This window comes from Asterias amurensis, chromosome 5 (assembly GCF_032118995.1).
Source record: "Asterias amurensis chromosome 5, ASM3211899v1".
In the NCBI taxonomy this organism is placed as follows: domain Eukaryota; kingdom Metazoa; phylum Echinodermata; class Asteroidea; order Forcipulatida; family Asteriidae; genus Asterias; species Asterias amurensis.
The window spans coordinates 6,733,574-6,747,627 of record NC_092652.1 but is presented as its reverse complement, the minus strand read 5'-3'; the positions used below and the strand labels follow the sequence as shown (position 1 = coordinate 6,747,627).

The 14,054-nt window shown below is 43.3% G+C and overlaps 1 protein-coding gene across 3 annotated transcripts in view; it reads left to right on the top strand.

The window, feature by feature from the left end:
• LOC139937528 (uncharacterized) overlaps positions 1-13,420 on the top strand; it is a 56,397-nt gene extending 42,977 nt beyond the window's left edge. Inside the window, exons 4-8 of one of the 3 annotated variants that reach the window (XM_071932717.1) lie at positions 630-4,043; positions 5,903-6,012; positions 7,360-7,549; positions 8,630-8,709; positions 9,963-13,420. In XM_071932717.1, coding sequence (XP_071788818.1) covers positions 630-4,043; positions 5,903-6,012; positions 7,360-7,549; positions 8,630-8,709; positions 9,963-10,459 — 4,291 coding nt within the window. In that variant the 3' untranslated portion in view covers positions 10,460-13,420. Of the gene's footprint in view, positions 1-629; positions 4,044-5,902; positions 6,013-7,359; positions 7,550-8,629; positions 8,710-8,758; positions 8,804-9,962 lie in introns of all 3 variants that reach the window. The other 2 variants (XM_071932719.1, XM_071932718.1) reach the window with 2 other exon arrangements.
• The last annotated feature ends 634 nt before the right edge of the window (positions 13,421-14,054 follow it).

Below are 14,054 nucleotides of genomic sequence, written 5' to 3'. Positions count from 1 at the left end.
TTCGTCCTGAACATGGCCTTTCGGTATTAATCTGTATGGCCGGAACCAGGGCTGCCCTTGCTCGGAGCCAGCCGGAACTAGTGATCCCTTTGAGCACTTTAGCAAAAACGTTCGAAGACTCCGGACTCCGGAGTCTTCAGAAGTTACACAAATTATTAACACTGAAACAATGGATCCTCTTTTGACGTGGCTTTTCACTCAGCAGGAACTCTGTGCAGGAAGAGGCTGGTAACTAGAGCCGGAACTCGCATATCAATGCAGTGATTTACAAAATAATCCAGGTCCGTTTATTTTTATACCTGGGGAAAACATCTTATGGATTCTGTTAATTACAGTTTGGATAAGTTTGTGTTGAAAGAAATTGTATCCACATCTTTGGCGCAGGGGTCACTTTCGATCCAAACAAACAAACAAACACCCAGAAAATTTGAAAGTGCATTTAAATTTGTCTGTGTATCAATTGCGTGTGGGAACAGATGAAAGTATACAGTGTACCAGGATCGGACCACCCTAACTTGTTTTACTTAAGGTTAGACTGTGGGGGGAAATAAGTAGGCAATTGCAGGAGGGTTAAATTGCATATTTTTATTTTGTAATAATCGTATGGAATCTTTGTTCTTTTTTCCTAGATGTGATTGCCAACATGGAGGAATATGCAGCAAAGTGGACGGCACTTGTTCATGTACGCGAGGGTGGACGGGAAACTATTGCCAGACCCAGTGCGTGGAAGGCTCGTATGGGGAAGGATGCTTTGAGAAATGCCGCTGTGAGAGAGGCACCTGCGACCCGGTGAATGGGACTTGCAGTTGCCCACCAGGATGGCAAGGGGACACCTGTTCCGAAATGTGCCCTTGGGGCTTCTTCGGGAACGCATGTGTGAACGAGTGCGAGTGTGCCCACGGTGAGGGGTGCAGTCCATCCGAGGGAAGCTGCTACTGTGGTGCTGGGTGGCTTGGAATGCACTGTGAGGTGAAATGCTCCAAGGGACGGTACGGCAGTGGCTGCAAGAGGCAATGTCAATGTAAGAACGGTGCACCATGTGACCATATTACCGGACAGTGCGCGTGCACCGCTGGTTGGATGGGTGAGCTGTGTGACGTGCCGTGCAGCAACGGAACCTACGGGGAGAGCTGTTTGAGTGTGTGTGAGTGCGACAACGGAGCCCCCTGTGAGCATGTTACTGGAGCGTGTTTCTGCGGTCCAGGGTGGGCCGGCAGGGGCTGCGATTTGCCCTGTGAGGAAGGGTTCTACGGACAAGGGTGTTCGCAGGTCTGCCTGTGTGAGAATGGAGGGATATGCAACCATGTGACAGGAAGCTGTAAGTGCACCCATGGATGGCAGGGAGTTTTCTGCAATTCAACATGTGATTCTGGACTCTTCGGCCCAAGCTGTATGTTGCAATGTAGGTGTCAAAATGGTGGTGCTTGTAACTCGGTCGATGGGGCATGCACGTGCCCGGCAGGCTGGATGGGCGAGACATGTGAGGAAAGATGCCCTTCTGGTTTTCACGGCGTCGAGTGCCAGATGAAGTGCAGATGTCTTAACGATGCAGACTGTGATGCAGTCAACGGTGTCTGTACTTGTTCGACGGGGTGGGTTGGGGTGTTGTGTGAATCCCCTTGTAATGCTGGGTCCTATGGAGCTAATTGTAGCGAGGAGTGTTTGTGCCAACACGATGCTCAATGTAACCATGTTAACGGAAACTGCACCTGCCAAGCGGGTTGGATGGGGGAGTTTTGTGGGTCCATGTGCAGCGAAGGGTCTTATGGAGTAAATTGTGAGCTGTCTTGCCAGTGTTTGAACGGCGCCACTTGTGATTCTTTCAATGGGAAGTGTTTCTGTCCTCCAGGGTGGAGGGGTTCTAATTGTGAGCTTCCCTGCTCGGATGGTCTCCACGGTGTGAACTGCATCCAGGAGTGTCTGTGTCAGAACGGCGCCCTGTGTGACCCCCAGACGGGAAGCTGCACCTGTGGTATTGGGTGGAGAGGTATAGTATGTGACCGGCCTTGTGCGGAAGGTACTTATGGCCTGGACTGCGAGCAGGCCTGTTTGTGTGAAAACGGAGCTGCTTGTGACCCTGTGAATGGAACGTGCTCATGTACAGATGGATGGGATGGAGACACCTGCAATGTGCCTTGCCCTGATGGGTTTTACGGTCAAGAGTGTGGGTCAGAGTGCAGATGTGTGAATAATGCAACGTGTGACCATGTTACAGGGACATGTCTCTGCTTTCCAGGGTGGTGGGGAGATTTCTGCGACATCCCTTGTCCGAATGGTACCTATGGAGACGGATGTTCGCATAGGTGCTCATGTTTGCATGGTGTCGGCTGCGATCACGTGGATGGTACATGTTTATGTCTGCCTGGCTGGACTGGTAAATTCTGCCACAAGAGATGCCAGCAAGGTTTTTACGGTCCACACTGTATGGACATATGCGAGTGCCAGAATGGAGGGCTGTGTGATGCTGTTTATGGAAAGTGCACGTGTCTACCTGGATGGGTTGGAGATCAATGCCAGGATCCGTGTAGAGACGGGTTCCACGGGATACAATGCCTGGACGGATGTCTCTGCGAGAATGGCGCCTCGTGTGACAAAAGAGATGGGTCGTGTTCCTGTACTCCTGGCTGGCGTGGTCCGTTTTGCTCCGATCAGTGCATCGATGGAACTTATGGTGAAAGCTGCTCTTCAGCATGCCAGTGTGAGAACGGTGCATCTTGCGACAAAGTGATTGGTACGTGCACATGTGGGTCAGGTTGGACCGGTCAGTTTTGTGCAGAGCAATGTCTGCCAGGTTTTTTTGGCCAGAACTGCGAAGAGGTCTGCCCGTGTTTGAACGATGCCTCTTGCAACCCAGTTGATGGTACTTGTAGTTGTGCTGCCGGATGGTTTGGAGCCCACTGTAGGTGGCCTTGTAGTGAGGGGTATTTTGGGGAGTATTGTCTTCAGCGATGTCAGTGTCAGCATGGTGGAACCTGCGATCCGGCTTCTGGTGAGTGCACGTGTCAAGCTGGTTTGACTGGTTCTGTGTGTGAAACTACCTGTTCAGAAGGACAGTTTGGAGTAGGTTGTAGTGAAGTTTGCAACTGTAGCAACAATGCAACTTGTGATAGTATTACGGGATTTTGTGCATGTGAAGTTGGCTGGAGCGGAGATGCTTGTGACAAACCGTGCAGGTCTGGATTATTTGGAAGAAACTGTAGCAGAGAATGTGAGTGCCATAATGAAGGAATTTGTGATCGCTTCAGTGGTTGTGTTTGTGCAGAAGGATGGCATGGTGATACGTGCCAAGAATCATGCCCAACTGGAACGTATGGTGTACAATGCGAGGGTGAGTGTCACTGTCAAAATGGAGGCGTTTGTGATGCAGTCATGGGATGCGTCTGCCGGTCGGGCTGGATGGGGTCATCATGTGATCATCGGTGTCCCGATGGGTTCTATGGTATCAACTGCCAGGAGGAATGCTCGTGCCTGAATGGAGGACACTGTCACGCGGAATTCGGCTGCATGTGCTCACCAGGATGGCAGGGAAGGTACTGTAACAACACCTGTCCGGCCGGGTACTTCGGAGCCGGCTGCACGGTCGAGTGTCACTGTGAGGTCCACGGTGTTTGTGATCAAATCCTCGGCTGCGTGTGCGAGTCGGGGTGGGACGGACGTCACTGCGAGAGCCCGTGCACGGAGGGTCTCTACGGCGAGGGATGCCAGAACCAGTGCCAATGTGAAAACAACGCGACCTGCCACCATGTGGACGGCTGCCTGTGTCCGAGCGGCTGGAGGGGGCCGCGGTGTAATCACACTTGTCCTCCAGGGCATTTTGGCGAGAACTGTTCCGAAACTTGCCGGTGTCGGAACGGTGGAACCTGTGATCATACTCACGGGTGCATATGTGCGCCAGGTTGGAGTGGTGTGAACTGTGACGACCCTTGCCCGGCTGGGACGTTTGGCGATGGGTGTGAGATGGTGTGCCAGATATGTGAACACGAAAGCACGTGTCATCACGTCGATGGAGAGTGCGTCTGCAGCCCTGGTTTCCATGGCAATAGGTAAACATTTGTTGTTAACCATCTACTACATTCTATTTGTATCAGATTAATAAAATACAATGTGTAACCGTAAAATTTCTTAATATTTATTTTAATTCATTAACAAATAGTTTGCTATAAGCGTTCATTGCCATAAACTATGTAGGCGTCCTCTATAGATCTGATTCATTATTATGTGACAAAAAGAATCTCGAATACAAATAGTGTAACTAATGCACTACAAGAAATGGCGTGTTAAAGGCAGTGGACAGTGTTGGTAATTGTCAAAGACTAGCCTTCACAGTTGGTGTATCTCATCATATGCATAAAATAACAAGCCTGCAGGCTTCACATGTGAAAATTTGAGCTCAATCGGTCATCGAACTTGCGAGATAATAATGAAAGAAAAAACACCCTTGTCACACGAAGTTGTGTGCATTTAGATGGTTGATTTCGGGACCTCAAATTCTAAATCTGAGGTCTCGAAATCAAATTCGTGAAAAACTACTTTTTTCTCGAAAACTACATCACTTCACAGAGAGCCGTTTCTCACAATGTTTTATACCATCAACCTCTTCCCATTATTCGTCACCAAGAAAGGTTTTATGCTAATAATTATTTTGAGTAATTACCAATAGTGTTCAATGGGTCTTGTCACATACCAAAAGGTACAACATGATTTCAGCCTACACACTTCATTGGTGTTATTTTAATACACTATGGTGTGAGTTTTGATTCTCTCTTGTGTATCTAGATGTGACAAGACCCATGGTGTTAATTTTAAAACCTCAGTTTTTGCAGAATATTTCAAGAAATCATTTCCATTAATGCTTTTTTGGATTGAATGTTGAAGTCATTACATATTGGCCCGAACTAATAACAGGTTATTTACTTGATCCGCAATTAGTTTTCCAACACCATTTGCGGTGTCGTCCAGTAACTCTTTGAATAACCCTCACGATGCGCGAAAGTTCACCATCGAAGTTAAACAAACAGTGCATGCCGATCCTATTTATAGTTTTCCTATTAATTACCGAACTATTATCGGTTCCCGAAAGTCTGTAAGGGGGAACAAAAATTCATATTTTTGATAAGAAAAAAAACACGCTCTACGCTCCACAAAATCATCCCTTTCCCGTGGAAGGAAGTTTGAATCCGGACTTTCCTAATCGAATAATACTTACACTATTCAGAGAGAAAATTTTGCATAGTCCTGGGGGTGTTATGGTTCATTAAACCTGGGCTTCAGAGGACGCGAGGATTGGCTTGAGATAAAGGGGGGAATAGTACTGGGCGAAGACAGAGTAGACTTATGCTCTTTGCTGATGAGGTATAGCCAGTATAGGTGTAGAGTGGATTCGATAAGATGCCCCCTGGCTATCTGTATGTGTGGTAACTTGATAGTAAACATGGATCGATTCAGGAACAATGGTCATTCGGATGACGGTTATAGAGTAGCCCTAGTCATATAATTAGGGCCTTTTGCGAAACCACGGTTTGAGCTTTGGTTTTTGGATTAGGCTTCATCGGTTCTTTGCTTACGGGACTTCAGACCGGCAGTCGGAGCCCAAATCAGAGCCTGAGGCTAAGCCGTGGTTTTTAAAGCGCCCCTTTTCGAAACCACGGCTGGAGCTAAGGCTTAGGCTTCGTTAGTTATTTGCAAATCGTGAGTTTTCCCAATACGGGGCTTCAAACCGGCAGTCGGAGCCCAAACCGGTGCTTTAAGCTTAACCGTAGGTTCGAAAAGGTCTGCAGAGAATTTATGTTTCTCTCCAGCTACAGAAGCATTGACTCGGATCATTTCATCTTGCTATGTGATCTATTATAAAGTGTTGTTTGTAGTATGTTGTCAACGTATTATTGTCCCTTTTTTTATCCAGATGTGAGCATCCCTGTCCAGCCGGAACGTATGGTTCCGGATGTTCCCATCGATGTAGCTCATGTTCCGGAAATACTACTTGTGATTCCGTGACCGGAAAATGCAAATTAGGTAATTTAAACACATTTTGTTCCAAGTTCGTTTTACCGCCTTTATGTATTTACTCTTGAAGTGATCATTTCCTTCCTGTAATACACGGTATATATTTCTTAATTATTGTTGAGGGCTTGCGTGTCATCTTTGACATGTTAATTGACATTGCTTTGAGCAACATTGCTGTCATGTTAATTATGTGCTGTACATGCAAACAGGTGGTATTGCAACCTGACGTTTCGATCAGTATGCTCTTCTCGTCTTCAGCAGGTGCTATTTACCAATCATCAAAGAAATGTGAGAATTCTACGAAATGTCGTCTCGTTACTGAATCACCATTTCTTGATTTGCGCAATTCATAGTTATAGACGTTAAACCTATTGTATCAGAAAGATTGGCTGTTTCCAGCATGGTGTTTATTTCCCCTTGTGGGAGTTTGCCAAGTTCACTTGACGGGAAGATCATCTAAACAAACAACAATCAAATGTAACGTGGATATAATTTACCATCAATTGTACTGAGGTTATCAAGTTCCATATAGTGCTCGATATGTGGCATCGTCGATGTACACCTTCTCCTATACTCCTAATCATGTTCTGGGAAACTCGCGAATTCTTGAGATAATTTTAGGGGAGAAAATAGTATTAGCTTTTGAAAACTGCTAACCAACAAACTGGACCTATGGTTTATAAAAGCAAACAGTTATTGGCCTGACACGTCGACCCTAGCAGAGTCTTTCTCGAAGCTAAAGAGAAATACTGTGCTAGGGTCGAAACTTCAAGTCATTGACTTTGGTTTCAGAGTTTAAGGGGGTTACTTCTGTAAGAGGAAAATAGTGTGTTGTATTGGCACCAGTTTTGGGACACCTTCTGCCATATTGGACATGGTTTAAAGCGAAAACACAACAGTTTTCGATAGTATGAAGCATTTTGAGAAACATTTCGAAGTAATTATTTAGAAGTAATGTGTATGGTTATGTAAAAAAATATATCAGTTATTTGAAACATAGAAGCGTTCGATTGTGTATCCAAATGGGTGTTATTCTTCCTGCGTGAACATACTATTACCACTCCAGGATTTTCGGCGATATCTGAGAAAAAACGAGACCACCTTTTGTAATAATCACATTAATTTTATTTTAAAAGCCTTCATCTACATTTATATAGAATTAAAACACCTGGATGGATCGAAAAGGTAAACTTTGCCTCAACCGGATTGCGAGGAGTAACGGAGATAATGTCATGTTTGAACGCACAACAGTTCGAACTTTATGATTCATTTTTTTGAATTGCTCTTAAGTTCTCCCTGTAGTACAACGTCATCGTTCTTGTATCAATTACAAACCTTTTCCTCTCGCTCTTTCAGCTGAAGGAACAAACCATCCCGAGTCTGTCAGTGAGGCAGTCATCACACAGAATCTCCTCGATGACGTCATGGAGACGCCATTGGTCATGTACGCTATCATCGCTGGTGGCGCCCTCGGCTTTGTCCTGCTGGTGATTTTTGCGATCATGGCGACGCAGAGGTTAAAATGCGGCCGCCATGGATCATACAGGTATGCGTTGCTTTGTGCTTTGTGGTTATTTTTATCAACCGAAATTGACTTACTTTAACAAAATGAAATGAGAATTTGTTATGTTTTGAGGAGAGAACAACCTCTTTATGAAACTTTTGAGGAGAGAACAAAAATCGTTTAAAACTTTGTATTTGGCAAGAGAAAAAAATGTCTCTGGTTTTAAGGATTTTCAGAATATAAACAAAAACTCCATTGGACATTGATATGTTTCGCTACATCTGATCAGGCAGTTTTGCACCTTGGTCCTCGTGGAGTTACGCTGGTTACATTACTGTTTCATAATTCATTTCCGCCCCCCCCCCCTCCATTCCACGTCAAATTAAAACATAAGCATGAACTACATTGATAATAATACATCCTTTTGAGCATGCTCTATACCAACATGTTTTACATCGTGTGTGTGTGTGTGTCAATCATGCTTTTGTCATTATGCAAGTACAATGTCTTTGTCCTTTTATAAAAACAACTGTAAGCTGAAATTTTCCGGGTATCAATCAATACAAAACCAATTTCTGGTCTCAGGAACAAGACACTACTTTAAGTGACTGCTGATTGATTAAGTGGCCTTAAGTTCAGTTACTTCATACAAGATTTCAACAAGATGGTTTAGAAATGTGTTGGATAAAGAACACTCCATAAATAATGACAGTAGTTACCAATTAAAATATTCTTAAATTTAATGTCTGAGAAAAGTTCATCTATTGATGAGCATGCTAGCCAATCTTAACCAAGTAGCAGTGTTCGGGGCTTCATCATCAGACAGCAATTTCAAAGTAGAGGCCGCACCCGGCCCACACACACACACACATCCTTTTGGATCGGGTTCGTGTGGGGTCCTGCTATTGTTGTTCTTTTATTCCCTTTTCTTAAGAATTCCCTTGTGGGGTCCATTGTTTCATCGTGTAAAATACCGCACAAGGGCACTCCTGTACGCCCACAACGTTTGCAAGATCGACTGTTGGTATTCTTGGTGCATGTCCTACTATTGCCCACTGGGGAAAACTAATAAATATCTTCAAATAGAAACTAAGACCAACAACAAATAATCTCCTTTATTAGGACAATGGAGCGTCCCGGTGAGGTGTACACGGTGGATAAGAAAGCGCAGGCAGTCGATATGAACAGTAATAATATCAAAGGTAATGATTTTGTGTACTCTGGTCATCTTTAAAATCTCTCCCGATACAGATGTTGTTTAAATTTATCCGATGACGTCACAGTTTAAAGGGGAACGTAAGTAAAATGTTTTGTAAGAATGTCTTTCATTGTCTTTTATCATTCTATGTTCTAATATCGCTTACTCATCCACCTTAAATTGCTTCTGGCAAATGTTAATTGTGTTTCTGTTGTCAACTATGTCAGAATGTTGGCTCAGATCGTCTTCAAATTTGTCTTTTTGCCAAAAAAACCTAGACAAAACGATCCTGCATGCGAGTACATGTATAGTTACTAACAGAGGGATGTTTTTCATCATTTCATATGACGTTTCTCCTACGACACACTGTCAACATGCTTTAACACTAACAATGTCATCGTAAATGTTAACCATGGGGTGTCGACAAAGTTATTGATGCATTCATCGTGCATTCAACGCTCCCCATTAGTATCATGATCATAACATGAGCAATGCGGAAGATTTACAATTTAGTGCGCCACCGAATTTGTACTGAGGGAAGGCCATTTTCAGAGCCATGGTGGATATACACTGGAGGTTGTTTGATGTGTGCGTGTGAGTAACGATGACAAGCGTACCTTTAAACGATGCAAGATTCAAACCTCATCTTTTATTTTTCTTATTCTATAAAACAACTAATAAAAGTACTTACGAGTACCACCATGGGTAAAATCCCTGTGGATAGGCTGGAGTATTGTCTCTAAAAAGACCCGGTGGTGTCTCAACGTTTCGAACATACTCTGCTCTCTTCCGTTGTCGGTACTGGAGAAAAACTCCACGATGACAACTCTTGGTGGCGCGCTGTATTGCGAGTTACTCACCAGCGAAACTTTCTGTTGCCGAATAAGAAGCAAGGAGAGTAGGTTACGAAAATACTACCTATCGTTTATGTTTCAATTACTTATTGTCCATAGTTTATGCAAACCCTTTAAGTTGGAGGAGTTTGGGTGAGGGTCTTTTGTAATGCCTCACATACTGTAAAAATTACTTTGTAGGCCTATCTAAAGCTTGGTCGGCTTTTGCAGCAACATTAGTTTCAAACTATTAAGTAAATATTCGGAGGCTCGCATAATTTCAAGTTGTACCAAGCATCCTTATAAAGTTAACTACCTTACTTTTTCCTTCCAAATTTTGATGGAAGATGCAGAGGCTTGTGAACACGAACTCGTCAAAAACCATGCGCCTTTCATGTTTTCTTTATTCATTTCTTGGTAACAGTTTTCGATTCGTCGAGCCTCGGTGGACGGTACAAGAGAAAACGACCTACCTCGGATCCACCCTGCGACCGCGGCGATGGTTACCCCGTCGAGTTCACTCTTTCCAGTCTACCGAGAAACCTCCGAGCCCTGCCGGCACCGACCAGGCGTCCCCAACCTCTCCCCCGGAAGTTCCCGGCAGTCCGGCCGACCCCTAGCCTCAACTCCATGGAGAGGCCGTTCGTGGACATCACGCCCCCGTCCTCCGTGCTGTCCGACCCCACGCCGCCATGCTCCGTGACGAGCGAGGAGAGCCGGGAGGGCTCGGAAGCTGAGACGGCATCCGTTCGATCCTCTACGATGTCTACCGTCACCGGTAGTATGATGAGTAGTAGCGATAGTCAGTACACCGGTACGAGCTCATCTACTGCAAGCCCTTATGGTGACACGAGGTACTATGTCATCCCGGGAGGTCCGGGTGCAAAACGTAGGACCACGAACGGGGAAGTTTTAATTTGAAAACGCTGAAGTTTGTCCCCCCCTTAAAAAGTATGGATTATTCAGTACAAGGATATTGACAATTATGGGAGTGAACATTTAGTTATGAGCAATGCCTTTGATGTAAAAGTAGACTCAGACAATGTATGTACGTTGCTGTTTCCAGCTTTAGGACATGAGAGAGTGGTCTGGGTTGCTTGGAAACTGAAGGGTGTTTTGAAGAACGGAATAAATAGTCGATGAAAGTTCAGAGGTGATATAAGAAAATTGTAGGGCCTACACGGTTTGATCATTATAATCGTCTGGCTGCTATGTATAACAAGTTGTTATACATAGCAGCCAGACGATTGTGTAAACCATGCAGTGAGATAATTTATATCCACCTGTGAGTTTTAAGATGTTGTACGGTGGTGTCGTAATTCCAGCAAGCACACATCAGGCTGCTGACACAATAAAGTAATGATTCAGTTTTAATGGACCTTATTATACACATGATGCGTTTGGTGCCCTCGGCTATAAAAGGTTCAAATAAAAGGAAAGCCGTCATTGGCCCATCATGTGCGCTGTGCGTTCATCAGCCCTTTTCGAAACCACGGCTTCGGCTTTGGATTCGGCTTCAGGCCCCGTCCTAGCTCTCTTCTGAAACCCTGGGCGCGTACACGCAAAGCACGCGTATTATTGTCGAAACAACCGCGGGGCCAAGCTGCTAGCATGAGCCAAAGCCAAATCCAGTCGTTTCGAATAGGGCCATAGATGTGCTTTGTCATGTCCATTGTGGCGTTGCTTTACCTCTATAATGATAGCGGCGTGGTGATGTTGTGCATAACGACTATCGACACCCATGGATCTAGATGTTCGACATGGAGGTATACAATTTTTGGTATACATGTACACGTTTTTGTAGAGGTCCAGAGATTGTAATGTAACCCTGACTGGAAAAGAATTAACCCATCATCTATACCCTTGCTGACAATTATTATAAGCCGGACCTCTGTGAGGTTCCAATAAATTGGGTGTAACTTTGACCCCCAACTTTCCCCAATCGGGTGTGTTGAAACCCGTGACAAGATTTCTTCTCTTGGCCCAATTTCATAGAGTTATCAAAGCAGAAAATATTGCTCATCAATGTTCTGCTAAGCAAAACAATGAGCAGGATACCAGTACTAATTGGTACACATGATGTGGTAATTTGGCTGGTAACCTTCTTCTGATAAGCAAGATTTTGTTGTGCTCAACTACTTTGTGTGCTCTGTGAAATTAGGCCCTGGTCGGAAAGAGTGATATCCGTTTAATGAACGGATTTATTTATATCGTTTATCGTTTATGACGGCATCAAATGCTTTGATTAGTTGTATTAATGGTGTATTTTTACCAGAAACCCCTAAAATTATGACATAGTAATAATAATCAGCTAAACATTCCATTGTGTAAAGAATACTGGTGGTAAATGGTTTTTACAATTTTAGTGCCACTGTCTTGCCAATTTGTATAATGCATGTATGCAGGTTTATTGTACAATAAGAAGTGTGATACTCGCACTTGCAATTTGCCTTTGTTTAACCCGATTTATTTCAATATTTTACCCAGTCAGTTTCCCTTGTGGGTTATTTTGAAATATGCAGTAAGTTGAGTGGGCTTAGTAAGCTAACAATAATTCTTTTCATAGATTTTATCACGTGGGAAATTAATGCTTTGAACAATTTAAAAAAAAGGGGGTTTATTTATTGCAATTGCAAACCAAAATGTTGGCGTGACCAAAAGGTGTCAGGTGGCTGTAAGCCCCCCCCCAAAAAAAAAAATATATATATATATATATATATAAAAAATAACACTTAATGAGAGCGAGTCAGAACGAACTGTTCGATACAATGGCAATTTTGTTTTGCCCCCGCTCGCCCTTAACGAGAAAAATTGTCTGGTTGCGTCACAGCTTAATGTCAGTCATCAAAGGATTTGTTAATAACTCATCTGTGTGGCAGCGACTTGAAACAAATTCGTCTGGATAGCGCCCTCTTTTGAGTCAACTTCCTTCAGCCTATGTTAAAAAAAAAAATTAGTAGAACATTCAATTGCGCGTTAACGTAAGTGCCAAGTGGTTAACCAAATTAATGCAATACATTATTTTCTGTACACTTTCAAGTACCTCCCGTATTTTGTTCCAACAAATTCATCACTAACATCGTCGCACTTCTTGGCATGACACCGGCAAAAAACACGTGATTTTCATTGTGGAAGAAAATCATTTCGAAAGCTTTATGTTTAAATATTTATTTTTTAATTTTGTTGTGTTTCTACTTTCAAATATTTGTTGTTCTGTATAATTTCATTTCTACTTAAAAAGAGGTTCGTTTGTGTTAAAGTGTAAAACTTGCCTTTTTCACATTTCTTGGTGCTTTCTGAAGAAACTGTCTTTGAACAGTTTTGTACAAAGTGTAAATATTAATTTTTATAAAATAAATAATAAAAAACTTTTCTTCGAAAACTAGTACGTGATTTTTGTGTTACTAGACTCTGTCACAGTCTGAGTGAATGGGAAGTTGAAAAGCACGAGACTGAAGTCAATGACCAGAGCCCAATTTCATTAACAAAAAGTTGCTTTAAAAGAATTCTGCTGAGTAAAACTAAGCAGGACGCCAGTAACAGATTGTGCATTATGAGACAGGGATTTTGGCTGGTAACCTAAATAAACAACATGTTGTGCTTAGCTGCTTTTTCTACTTCAGCAGCTCTGTGAAATTGGTCCATGGTTTCATAGAGCTGCTTAAGCACAAAAGGTAGCTAAGCACAACAACTTTTGGTTGACCATAATAAGATTACCAGCCTAACTATAATGTCACATGTAAAAAAAAATTATGACGGGTATCCTGCTCATTTCAGAAGTTTTGTGATTTGGTCCTGGTTGTGTAAGGGCGATAGGGAGCCCCAAGTACTTGTATTGACAACTGATTATGTTGTACCAGTTCTCTATTATAAAAATGGTTTGTATAGCCTATAATCACTGGACGCCTAAAGGACGATACCACATTCTGATCAGTAGAAATGTTACATTTTGACCCACAACTAATTATCACTAATAAATTAATGTAAAACCGGGAACAAAACTCGTTTAGTCGCTGACTGTCTTTATCTGTCGATTTCTGCAACAAACTCCTCAAGGGATATTAAGAATTTACGTCAGGTGTGGTGTCCAAATTTATACATTCCAAATCTTGCGATCTCATATTACGATGGTTCCTTCCATGTTGAGCTTCCGGTGTCCCATCAGGGAGTTCTGTCCGCCGGATATTCGGTCGCCCAATAATTAACATGGGCTGATATGATAATTCACAAGAGGGCGCTATATCCCAAGAGTTTGTACACAAAAAGCTTCAAACACCATTGTTTGTACACAGTTTGCCATACTATAGGGGACCGAATCTTCGGGGGAATCTCCTGCCTCACCGGATCTGAATTAATAATTTCAATGCTCTAAAACTAGAGAGCCAAACGAGAAGAGAAGGTTGTGTGGAAATTTAAGTTTCTAGATGCGGGAGGAAAACCCCAGGGAATTATTCTAGGGGAAACCTAGGCAGTCATCATGTAGGGACTGAAAACCATATCCACTAGTGCCGGCCGC